This window comes from Coffea arabica, chromosome 4e, assembly GCF_036785885.1.
Source record: "Coffea arabica cultivar ET-39 chromosome 4e, Coffea Arabica ET-39 HiFi, whole genome shotgun sequence".
In the NCBI taxonomy this organism is placed as follows: Eukaryota; Viridiplantae; Streptophyta; class Magnoliopsida; order Gentianales; family Rubiaceae; genus Coffea; species Coffea arabica.
In genome coordinates, this window is record NC_092317.1 from 16,482,208 (window position 1) to 16,495,140 (window position 12,933).

At 35.3% G+C, this 12,933-nt stretch overlaps 1 protein-coding gene across 3 annotated transcripts; it reads right to left on the reverse strand.

The window, feature by feature from the left end:
- Positions 1–3,727: 3,727 nt before the first annotated feature.
- On the reverse strand, positions 3,728–12,035 carry LOC113740578 (alpha-mannosidase I MNS5-like). 3 transcript variants are annotated; one of them, XM_027268122.2, is made up of 15 exons: positions 11,692–12,033; positions 9,882–9,924; positions 9,696–9,761; positions 9,560–9,621; positions 9,283–9,382; positions 8,879–9,064; positions 7,765–7,813; positions 7,467–7,646; positions 7,158–7,278; positions 6,830–6,911; positions 6,673–6,758; positions 6,449–6,549; positions 6,219–6,360; positions 5,900–6,050; positions 3,728–4,277 (listed from the first exon to the last, which is right to left on the reverse strand). In XM_027268122.2, the coding sequence occupies exons 1-15, from the start codon at positions 11,880–11,882 to the stop codon at positions 4,050–4,052; spliced, it is 1,788 nt and encodes a 595-aa protein (XP_027123923.1). In that variant the 5' UTR covers positions 11,883–12,033; the 3' UTR covers positions 3,728–4,049. The 3 variants fall into 3 exon arrangements, with proteins under 3 accessions (XP_027123923.1, XP_071903833.1, XP_071903834.1); XM_072047732.1 differs by having other exon boundaries at positions 11,703–11,830; XM_072047733.1 differs by having other exon boundaries at positions 4,065–4,277; positions 5,900–5,979; positions 11,692–12,035.
- Between the last annotated feature and the right edge of the window lie 898 nt (positions 12,036–12,933).

Sequence of the window (12,933 nt, forward strand, 5' to 3'; positions counted from 1 at the left end):
ATTTTCTTTAGATGGTTACTTCATGTCTTCTCCAATGCAGTCAATTTAATCCAGTCAACTGGCGAGTTTGAACTGTACCTCTAAGCCAACAAGCTTGCAGGGATTTTTCGTTCTTTAACAATTAGTCATCTTTTCTGATTATCATTTTCAAAATTTTTGGGATAACCAAAACTTTCATGCAAACTGTAGATAAAAAAGGAAGATGAAAGAGTGCATTACAAAACTTTCATCCTAAACTGTAGATAAAAAGGGATCGATAATGTCGCCATCGGGAGCTACCCAGAAACAAAATTGCCTTGTTTGGATTGCTTGTTTTCGTCGAAAAATATTGCCGTTTTTCGTGATCACATTTCCCTATCACTTTTTTCTTTCACATATATCAAATCGCTACAGTAATTTTTTTATGAAAAATGGCGGAAAATGCATTCCAAACACAACCAAACTTTATCATCTGGATAATGTAATGATAGATCAATTGGGCGAAATGGTACTATGCTTTTCTTTTTAAGATCATAGATGCCTGTGTCATGACGGCCATAGGGACATTTTTGGGAGTGAATCTTTTCAACGTAGTCATCAGCGAAGTAGATAGAATTGGGCATCAGATGACGATTTCTCTTGGTAGACAAAACAAAGGAGTGATTCCATCCCAAAAAAAGCACGCGATCCTCAAGACTTTCGAAGAGTTTCAAACTTTTACTAGCAAAATCAAACTTATAAACATCAAATCTTAGGGTCTTTTAGGGGAAGATATCGTCAGGATCTTCATCGATGAATTGATGGTGCCATCCTGACAGATATGTTCAGCATAATGCTTGATAACCAATAGAAGATCCCCCGATGGCTCATCCAGTACCAAGTATCATCTATTCTTGCATTGATCCCTCGAGTACTTTTTCTCGTGGCCTGAATGTGGGATAAATCCAGTTATATGCCAAAGTCCATTTCTTGAGTTGATTAAAGTGATTATCAGGGAAGTCCCAAGCTTCAATAATGCCCTCTTCAAGACCAAATGTATAAAATGTCTTGTGCCTATCAGAATAGACCAGCTGATCAGAAACAGGGGTTGGAATCCTCCTAGATTGTCCACTTGTGGTCTTGAGCAGGTCTCAGAAGGCAAGTTTGGTGGCTTCAGGAGGACCCTGAACTGCCATTACTATGCAGTTTTCAATATCCTCCTTAGGGTCTGATGATGAGAACACCAAATTTCTGACAATTTACTGACTCAAAACATCAGGAGTGCGGTATTCCCAAGAATCATTGGGGCCATTCAGAACAACAGTTGCTACCACTCTTTCTGTCTAATTATTCCGAAAACGGGTCCATTCGTTCATGCGGCTAAACCAAGGAGGTAATTCTATCGAAGGTAGTTCAATGTCCTTCGACTTCCATGCCTGTAAAGATACAAGGAGCAATCACGAGGGCTTATAAGGCCAAACCACCCGCGGTTGGAAGGAGTATGTCTTGCGGAGAATATGGGTTGAAAAGAAAAAACTGGATTCTACGAATTCAACACCGTAGAAACCATTACAGTTGGTTTCAGGAAATATTGGACTCGATGGATAAGAATCACGGCTTGAAGAAGATGATGAGTACACATGTTAAGAAGAGGACAATCTAAACCTTCATGGAATTGTTTTGCAAAATGCAACTGTACTGATATGGTGATGAAAGCGTTCCGGTAGGAGGAGGCTGTGGGAAGATAAGATCAGTTTTCGTCCAAGAAGCCTTCGGCAGACATCCATTGCAAGTTTTCAACTTTTCTTTATGCAGAAAATGAACAAGCTTTGTTGCCGGAAAATAAGGGATGCCTAAGTACTAGCGCACGATTGGGATCCGGGGCCTCCCAAATTCTATTTTGCTCTATTTGGGATGAATTAGTAATTTCATATTTTATCATGTTATTTTTCAACTCAATTACACCATATTTAAACTTGTATTACACTATTTTGTAACCTAATTACACCAAAGGGCAAACAAATTGGGAGAAATGGAACTTAGGACAAAATAGAAAAATGGGCCAAAACCAGTATAGACCTGACATCTGATATGGTACAACAATATCCAATTTTTAGGGGTTGGTAGAACAGTTTTGGAATGATAATTGAAATTGGATTCTCAAATTCTATTATTAAACTATTATTGGCGTAATTTCGAATTTCATATATTAATAATATATGGAATATATTAGAATAAGTATTGGTGTTACACCTTCTCATTAATTTTGAATCTTCCAATTGAAGTTTTTCCAAATTTTCCTACAAAGGAATAACACAAAATTTTAATAGTGCACTACCTTTTTGTTATCGCTAAGCTAAGATAAGTATATAAATAAGGATAAATCTTTTATACACTGACAGTAGCAGGTTTAGATGCATGCTATATTTGCAAAATTTGATATCTAAATTCAAAGTGAGATGACATGGCACGCATCTGGATCCATCAGTGTATATACTAAGACTAGAGGAAATATTAATATATTGGGTACTAATGAATGTAATTAGTTTACTTGAAGAAAAATTTGGAGTAAAATGTAGGAAGAATAACAAAAAAGGCCGAGATTTAAAAAAGAACCACAAAAAAAAAAAAATTGCCTTGATTAACCTTTAATTTTGTAGCAACTGTTTCAAACTATGTCCTATATCTCGCTCACATAATATCGCCTATGACTTGGGCACCCATTTTTTTTATTTGGGAGTTAGGTTTTGGGGTAAGTTATAAGTGCTGAATCTGCCTAAGTACGCCTTGAATGTTATTTACACTTGCATGACAACAGTATTGAGGTGAAGCTTAAAAATTATACAAACTTAAGGTGCATTTTATAAAACTAAAATATGAAGTTTGAAATATAAATTCTGAAATCTTAATCTATTACGTTGGTGAATTATTTAGTACTGAAATCTTAACATTTGAATGTATTCTATATTAAATGATAAGTGAACAGTTTATCACTTATAGTTTTAAGTAAGTTTTGCTTAAACAATTTAGAACTATTTAATTAATTAAGATGTTCATTTTTACCTTTTTTTTTTAATTATCAAACATATTTGAACATATTAAACTCTGAATCCATTAACTTTAAATAATGAATTGGTTTGTCAAAGAGGGCACTACATTTCATTGTCTCGGCAAATTTTACCATCATTGAGGAACTTAATCATAGGACACTTGTGATAATTTACCAACTAGATGATTCATGGGTCCGTTTATAATAGTACATGCCAACTCGTTATTTGTAATTTTTTTATCACTTCGGTAAAATATGTAAGATCAAAATTGTTGAAGTTTGCCTCTCTTCAAAGCATTCCCTTTTTTCCCATGGGCTAATTTCAGACACCTCCTTTGAGATTTCTGACAACTTCACTGAGCTCCCCCTGAGAATTGAAAAATTACACATACTTTCCTTGTCATTTAAAATGACAATACTACAATTAAATATTCTTCAGTTGTTTTTTTTACGTGCATTACACAAGTTTCATTATCGATCTACAATGCTTCTAACTATTTTGGTTATTTCAAATTCCATGACTGTGGCATTTTAAACCAAAAGATTCGTTTGAAAAGAATTGAGTAGCTACTTAACTTTTATTGGTGGCAAACGGGCTCCAATAAACTCAACGGAAGGTGGACATCTGTTGGATTACAAGGCTGGAAATCAAAAGGCACATACTTACTAGCATGCAACACTAAAGGAGGAGATGAGAGAAGACAGTAATTAACTACATAATGAAATGTCAAGAGGGGAATTGAAGATGTTTAAATTGACTATTCATTCTTCTCAGTGTATTCTTTAGTTCCTGACAGCAACAAATGAGTACACTTAGCCTGTAAGACACTGTGAAATGAAATTTCTGCTCTATTCATTATGATACAAAATTGTTCAAGTTGCAGATCATTGTATTATACATGTGTATGAGCTCTTTTGCTTCTAATATCTGACAAAATGGTGTATGCTTTACCTACATATATGTGAAATCAGCTTTTATCAAACTAAACGACATCACCTTTGTTTAAATCTTCGTTTAAAAAATTGCAGGTTCTTCATGTTTTCAAATGAACAACCATTGGCCACAGTAGCCAGCCAGACTGCATGATCTACGTCTGCAATTGCTGGAATCAACACCACAGTCATCGTCATTAAAGCATCTATGGTCTGCGCGAGAGTCAGGAATGTGGCAGGCACTCTCCACCCGTGGCTGACCCTGCCCACATTCTAGTGCAGTGGCTGGACAAACTCGCATTGACATTGCACTTGCTCGTTTTACTTGCTCTTCACTCTGCACAAAGTTTTCAAACCAACGAATAATTGCTACATGCGTCTAACAAAAGAAAATATTAATAGTTACATGCACCTTGATAATATACCTACTCAGACAAAACTTGGAACTCCAGTAATCACGTATAAGTCCCAGAATACAGAAGTCATGTAACAAAAAATGTTCCATGATGCTAACACTAAGAATATCTTTGTTGTTTATATGTAGGTACTGACATCATTTGAGGTCAGACACAAGAAATTTGCTGCCCAACCCGCCAGCAAAAGACAAAGCAGAGGCCTCAAGCCCAATCACTGAAGGGAGAAAGCTCCAACTCCATAAGTTATGTAACTTAACCCACCAGCCCTCTCCTAATACATCATTTTTTCTTCCATCACATGAGGCAATGATTAAATGCATTTCTGCCTTCTGCTCCCGCAATTATTGCTGATTATCCTTTTGCCAGTACGCAAGAAACATTTTAAATTGCTCAGTGTGCATATTTGTGTGCTATCTATCTGTCTACCTGTCTATATTTTGTGTGTGTGTGTTTTTATGTATATTCTCATCTTGCAGCCAGTGTCTCATTTTCCCTTTTTTTTTTTTCACAAAAATGCCCAAGTATCATTGTGCTCTGTCCTCTGCCATCTCACAAATCAACAAGCCAACTACACTATTCCATTTCTCTGGCAGCTTTCAGCTATCATCCTTGGAGAACCACTCAAGGAAAAATGAAAACATTTCTACATCAATCATATTGTCAAAATACAAACCTTACAAATTGCAATAAGCAGTCTAACATTTTGACAAAGGGAATATTTGACTTTGGAAGGAAGAAAAGATGTAAAGAAAGATCCGGCCAATTAGATCTGGCACAAGGGGAACAAGAAGTGTACGAGGAGGGAGAGAAGAAGAGTCTTTGGGGGAGACTTATCTGAAACTGGTTGTCCTGACAACTTTTTCATTTCTGTTTTGGTGGAATGAGGGAGTAATTGATGGGTAGGGACCATGGGCTAGTGTGAGTTTGCTGCTGATTTGACATTTAGGAGCAGGTGGGATGTGCAGGGGAAAGTCAACAGTTCTGTCTTTTGGCAGATGATTGAGCCCAGTAAATCAAAGGGAGAACTGTCCTCTCCTCTCACATTATAAATTGTAAAATAAGAGCACAAGACGCAAATTGTGAAGCGCATAATATGAGCTACCAATGGAGTGAATGAACCTTATTAAGTAGTCATGGTATTTGTTTTGGAAAAATCCAAGAATAATGTCCCTCAACACTATTAATCCTACAATCAACTATGTTTTTGAATGAATTCAAATTTCAACAGGACAGAGAGAACCAGAATCTTTGAGATGCAGCTGCAAACCAGAATCTGCAAGATTTTGCTTTTATATTTCTTTTTCCAATGAAAAAGCAGACAAAATAGAACACTAACCAAAAAAAAAATTATGATGATAGGCATAACAATTGTAATTACAATTAATGAAACAGCACACTCGGACATAAATTTCATTATGTTCCAAAACACCAGAACACAGAAGGAATGGTAAAAAGTAGCAAAGTATACAATAGAAAACAATACAAACCAGTGAGATCAGATAGCAGAAAGAAATCATTGAAGTATAGAGAGTGGAACTAGCACCTTAACATATGTCCAGTTACTTGGAATATAAGTCTCAGGAAGCTTCTCACGCCAAGAGCTTAAAACTGGCAGAGGATGACCTTCAGTAGTGAAGATGTAATTACGGTCGCCCAAAAATGAATCATCATAAAGAAGATATAAATACTTGCACCTATAAATTAAAAAAAAAAAAAGAAATGAAAAAAAAAAATTGAAGAACATGGTTCATGTCTATGGCCAGAATACATTAACCAAAGGTACAGTGTGAACAATATGAATTATAATCAAATGCAGCAGAGAGCTTACAAACTATTGTGCTTTCAAAATTCAAAGTACTCACGTTTCAGAAAGAAAAAAGCTATGTTGATGATCTTCTAATTCCATACTCGTCACATCTCTAATACTTGCAAAACCACCTTCAACTCTAGTGTATAGATTAAGAGAATCTACAATCAATTCACCCACTTCCATATACCAAGGATCTGTAGATATGAATATCAGCATATTCACTATCATAAGTAACAAATGATATAATACTAACTGCAACTGAATTTGAGGAAAGTTGCAGACCTTTGGTTGCTTGATATAAGTAAAATGTGGATTCCGCAAACTCGGGGCGCAAAGGATAGTATTTTTCTGTGGGGTGCAACATCATATGATCCAAAAGATATCTGGATTGTAATACATCCATACTATGTCAGTGGTATCTACCTGACAATCTTATGTGCTAGCCAGCATACGTGTAAAGAAGATGTCCCAATAAAATGAATCATGGAAAGAGTAAAATGTTCTACCTCTCTGGCAGTACCCCATATTTCTTCCAGACATAATAGAACTCTCGGTGTGACAAGTTAGCTGCTGGAATGTCCCCAACAAGCACCTGACTCCAACAGAAAATAAAAAATTACTACACGATTCAAAAAGACACTCAACAATGTTGTTTGCAGTTACCTGGAGACCCGGCCAAAATGCTTGCAGGCTTGTAAGCTGCCAATAGGTTGATTTTCCTGTTCTCATATCAGCTTCATGATACCTATTATCAGTTCATTCTTGGTCAACTTCCCAAAATGGTAGTTTTGATCAATTTGGCGGTCAAAAGAAAAACTGAGCATAGAATAGCCCAACAATGAGAGGTTGAATAATTAGAACAAACAAAAGAGCCATTAAATACAAAAGAATTTTCTTGTTTAAAAAGAAAATGAAAATGAAAAAAAGACACAAGAAAAAAGTTAACTAGCATCCAAAAACAGCGATTAAATAAAATGGAGAAAGGACAAACCATGGGCCATGTCTAAAATATCTCTGTACAGCAATGTAAGCAGACTGAAACATCCTCCAAAACTCATCCCTCCCAAAAAGAATGTGAGCTTTAAGAAGGTACTCATAGAATGAGTCAACCCCTAGAAGTATCACGATAGAAACAGAAGCAGGGGCAAGAAAAAAAGTGATATGAGATATGCAGAAGAAACTGAAAGTGATCTAGACATTAAATAGACTTTGATTACTTTGACTAACAGATGTTACTAAATTGACCATAGCAGTCTTATGAACAATTTATGCAAGCTAGCAACCAAAATAAAACACATACCAGCTCCAATTCCAGATGAGTGTTCTATCCATTCTCCAGTCACCACATCCAGGGTAGTTCCAAGAAGATTTAACGAACTCCGCATGCTCCACAACTTACGAAGAGCATGCAAAGCAGCGGACTCAAATCTTGGATCACCAGTTAAACGTGACAATGCTCCCATTTCAAGGATCAAAGACCCTAAAATATGACAAGGATAAAAACCAATTTCAGGACAAAGAACTCCAACAACAACGGTAAAAGGCATGCTGGACATGGGCGACAATATAAAACAGGGGGAGAGAGAGAGAGTACTTACCACAGCCAGATGTGCTCGTTTCAGTAGTCTCATTCTCCATTACTCCATACTGTCCACAGAATAATGTAATGATGTGGTTTTACAAATCCATCTTTCACACTGACATAATTACAAACAGGAACATACACGAATCTAAACTCGAGATTTGCATGCATATATCTTTGCATCTGTGCTATGTGTATGCAAACACAAAATATGTATGTAATATAGAGCTCTAAATATCTTGAATTATATCCAACTGTCTGGCAAAAGAGATCTTTATTATAGACAATTATATTAATAATAAAACATATCATAATGAATAACTTGAATCCTATTCTGTTTTTGCTCCAAAAACACCCCATACAGCTTAGTTTGGATTTTGATAACTTCACAGTTACAGCATTTAGTAAATAATGCCCTGTGTTCCAAATGGAGAGGTCACGAAACTCGAGAGCATGAAACTCGGAGAGGTCAACCCAAATAAGATTGTAAGACAGTTGCTCAATAATTTTCAATGGGTTGGCACCATTAATATCATGTGATGCTAGATACTAACATTTTAACTATCCCACGAAGAGTATCTCGCTCTTTGCTTGCAGTAGCTTGATGCAATGGTTGAGCCATTTTGTTGAACTTTTAAGCAAAAAACAAGATAATTTCCATTACCCAAGGCTGGTTTGCAGCCAAAATACTTTTGAAGTTGATCAGTGCAACACATTTTCTTCCCTTCCCATGCCCACCACACTTTCCTCGCCCAAAAAGCCAACATTTATTAGCACCCTAAACATAGTCTAATTTCTTTACATGGGCTTGCTAACACTGCAAAATTCAAACCCTTTAGCAGTAGAAAATTAAAAATCTAAGCCCTGAAGATTTGGGAACAGAAGGTTGAAAACCTAAGCCCTCAAGCTAAAACAACTTGTACTATACAATCAAACATGCCTCAACTCCTTTTTTTTTGTATTTAAAACTAAAGACACAGGCCAGATAACAGGAGGTGACAAAGATTTTTAGACCTAAATTCAGCCCAAAGGTATGGACAAATGCTTCAATATTATGCAGATTATTTTCCGTTAGTTAACAAAAGAAGTGAGCAACTAAGGAATACTTGATGCAGAGTGGTAGGAAATACCTTTAAATTAATCCAAGCATATGGCAATCCAGTTGGAGTATCAAATGCAGGTAAAAAGCGCCTTCCCAAATTCTCAGCCAAATCAAGGAGCTGATTCTTATAAGTTCCTTGAACTAACCTGTTTTTTGTAGAATCAGTTGCAAGTATATGAGCAGAAACAAGTCCTCCAAGAACTCTTATGTTGCACTACAGAATAGCAATCAACAGGAAAGACAAGTATCAAAATACTTCATTTGGAACTCAATCCAAGATAGATATTGTCCTTAATTGAGTGATCGAAACTTTAAAATAATGTTATCAATAGTCAAATTATTGATTTCGTCCAGCATTAGGCTAGGTAAATCAAGTTTCCTTCAATACTGTAACTCAATTTGGGTATATGAATGAAGCAAGCAATCTGTCACCTCAAAAAGATTTATCCTTGCATCAACATCAAATGTCAGATTTTCAGACAGCCAAAAAACTCCTTTCTCAAACTCAGTTTGGTTACCCAGGACAACAAGGCTGAGACAACAAAGAAAATCAGAAAAGTTAGGCAGCATAACATATTTCCAGCTCTAGGAATGTATGGAAAAAATTAAATAATTAACAAGAAAAAAAATCAGCCTAGGGACCTAAAAGATAAGAACGCATCACCAGCCATTGCCATAAAAAATTTGGCAGGCAAGGATATTACCCAACCTGGATAATGATTCTATAAGTGAGAGAGCTGATCCTTTGTACTGTTCTGGTAGATATTCCAGCTGAAAGGAGAGAGTAGATATAGTTAAGACTTGCTTCCACATTATTGTGAGAGGCATCCACAAAATATAATTACCTTCAGATTTCCAAGCTCACTAAGCGAATCTGTGAAAGTTTTGGTCAGAGGTTTCAGCTCATCATGCTGGAAAACAACTCGAAATCAATCATTGTAGGATAGAACTTCACACAAGAGTCCATCATACTATACCAAAGTCATAAGACATGTGCCTTAAGAATACAGGAAAAGGAAGCTCAAACTCACCGGAAATGCATAGGTCATGTAGTTGTCATAAGCATGGTAAAACCTGATCCAGAAGTAAACAATTATACCAGTTACTAACTGCATGCCACAAAATGTTAAGGTATTCATGCACATATTTCTCTCAATCCCCCATTCTAATTTTTGTTTGTCATTCTCACAAGTTTTTCTTCAACATACAAACAAAGAGAGATATAAAAGACTATTATTCTCAATAAACTCCACAAATAGCTCAACATATGCATAGAAATTAAGGATCAAACCATTACTAGTAAACAGCATTTGGCAAATGCTCTTTTGAATAGGAATGTATCAACCAAGAACCATGAAAGGAACTGCTGAAGTTGATTTTAGAATCGTTGCTTCCCTAATGTAAGAAAAACTGTTGCAGTACTCAAGCTATTTTTTCTTAACTTTGCTGATTAATACCCATGTAAATGAAGATTCTCCTGAAACCAAGTTACAATGTAAAAGAGACTTCAATTTCCCCACTAAATTTAACCTCCTGCTAGCCAATAAGTTGCTGCTTTTATATTCCGTAAATCCACTGCCTTGTGCAAGCATGAAAGGAAATAGCACTGTAATTATCGTAATACCAGGAATGAAATCAAAGAGGGCTGCTCCTTTTGCCTTTTTTGCCAGAGTAAAGAAGTCTGCAATTGCAAAGATACCTCCAGAAGAAATCAAATTTTCAGAAATCAATGTATTTTCCTTGTGTCATTGTCCTAAAAGCCCGAAACATATGCAGATAACTACATAGCACCCCTAATGATTTTCTTTAAGCTTTTTGAGGCAACCGTGTAAGAGTTACCACCTATTCCATATTCTGTATCAGCCAGCCAAGTGAACATTAACATGATTATAAGGTTACTTCGTGCTAAACTGTCACATCTTAGGTGTACTAGATGAAAGGAGATTTATCCACTATCAACGTCAAAGCTCTATGTGTTTTGTGCTTCTGAGTCACGAACTTATGGCAATTATGACTAACGACCTCCGGACAAACTGGCTCACTTCACATCTTATAACCTCCTTCTATCCACGCCGTGAACAATGTCTAAGTCCAAAAGCATACAAGCAAAATCCTTTCCCAGAAAACAGCTTAGTAGTTAGATTTGTAGTATCAAGTCAAGATAAATTTATATGGGAATTAAATTAATCCAAGGTACCATAGCCACCAATTTCGTCAACTTGTGCACCATAACCGTTAATTGCTACATGCAAATTTCTAACAACTCGCGTAGGCAAAACTCTTGAAACATCTTATTTGCCTAGGTCAGACAATCATCAGAATCATCACATTCAGAAACTACATGTCCTGTGGTCAATTGCATACAGATGAAAACATGAGGTAACCTATAAACAATCAGTAGAAATTTCATGTAATAAATTGACAATTCAACACATATGCAAATAAATCAAGCATAACAAAAAACATTCCGTGTAGATAATGGTGCCGTAAAAAAGGCTGGCCATCCAAAAAAATTCATGGTAATACAATAGCACTCTATAGTATTCATCCTTTCTACAAACAAAATCCAAAACTTACCGCAATCATATGACTTTCCAGCAGATTCATGATTTAAAAAAAAAGTCTTCATTTTAAATATGATCTCCTAAAAGTAAACCAATTAAACAGTAAACTTCTCCACCTTACATGAATAACAGATACCCAGAAACACAGAGTTTGTTCTAGTAAATAAACAGGTAAACAGCTTAGATTATACAAAATTTGATAAGGGGTCATCAGTTTAACATTTTATTTTGGCCGCTTTTGGAGAAAAGGGTCGTTGAGCATGGATTAAAAGCTTACATTTTGCGAACCTTTTCACTCATTCGTTTTCGCTTTGCTGCTAAATAGCTATAGGAATCCAGCTTGGAATGGGATATCTGAAAGAAGCTGGGAAATATCAGTAGAAACAATATAACCCATGTCAAGATTTTGCTAGGCAACATCAACTTGTACTGGTTAGTCAACAAAAATTCTGCCTTCCTGCCTTCCATAGAGTGAAGAAGACAAGGGAGCAAGGAGGGAAAATCTCAAGAGGTCTGGTGGGATAGTGTGGATTATGATTTAGGAGATCTGGCAAGAATTCAAGAAACAAAGTGGAAGAAAATTTTTTGGTTTCCAGCAAAGCTTTTCATTGCTGGTCCAATCATTTTTAGCATAATTGCCTAGTCATTCTTCTTCATTTCTTTGTTTGTTTTTCCTTTACCTTTTTCGTTTGGGTAAATGGTCAATTTAGTCCTCTATCTTTTATTTAGGTGTTTTTAGTCCCTTAGCCAGCCTTGTTTGGCAAGTAAAGTTTTTTATCAAGTTTGCCTGTTACAAGTTTTTTAACAATTTTAACTATAGTAATTTCAAAAAATTTCTCAAAATTTTTAAACTATACACTTCAAAATATCCAAAAATTTACATACTTCAAAATTTTTTTTTACAATTTTTACAGCAAATTACAATAAAGTTTTAGACAAACACCTAAAAAACTCACTTGCCAATTTCAGCTTTTTTTTTTTAATAACATTATCTAGGAATGGCAACGGAACGAATTTGGGGCGGGAGAGCCCCACTGCCCACTACTTCTCCTCGCCCCGCCCCATTTCCCGCACGGGAGCATCTGCGGGGTTAATAAAAATTTGTAATATAATTTTATTGTAGTCAAATTTTAACAAATAATTAAGTATTAAAATATCAATACATCACCAAATCATTGTCTATTGTAATTTACAATTGAAACCCATAAAAATAATCAAACAAAAACTATTTGAATATAATCCAACATGATGAAACAAATACAACTAAAGTAGTCAAGTTTTCACTTTTGAAATAAATACAATCACTAAGTCATTATTATTTTTTTTTAGAAAAAAGTGTTATTGTGTTAAGTGTAATTAGGAATTTAGTATAAATGTATTAGTAAATTTAGTATAACTAATTAATAATTTTTATTAGTAGACATGTATAATTATTAGTATAATTGATAATATTAATTATATTATATATACTAATATACATTATATAATACTTATAACTAATAATATCATTATTATAAGT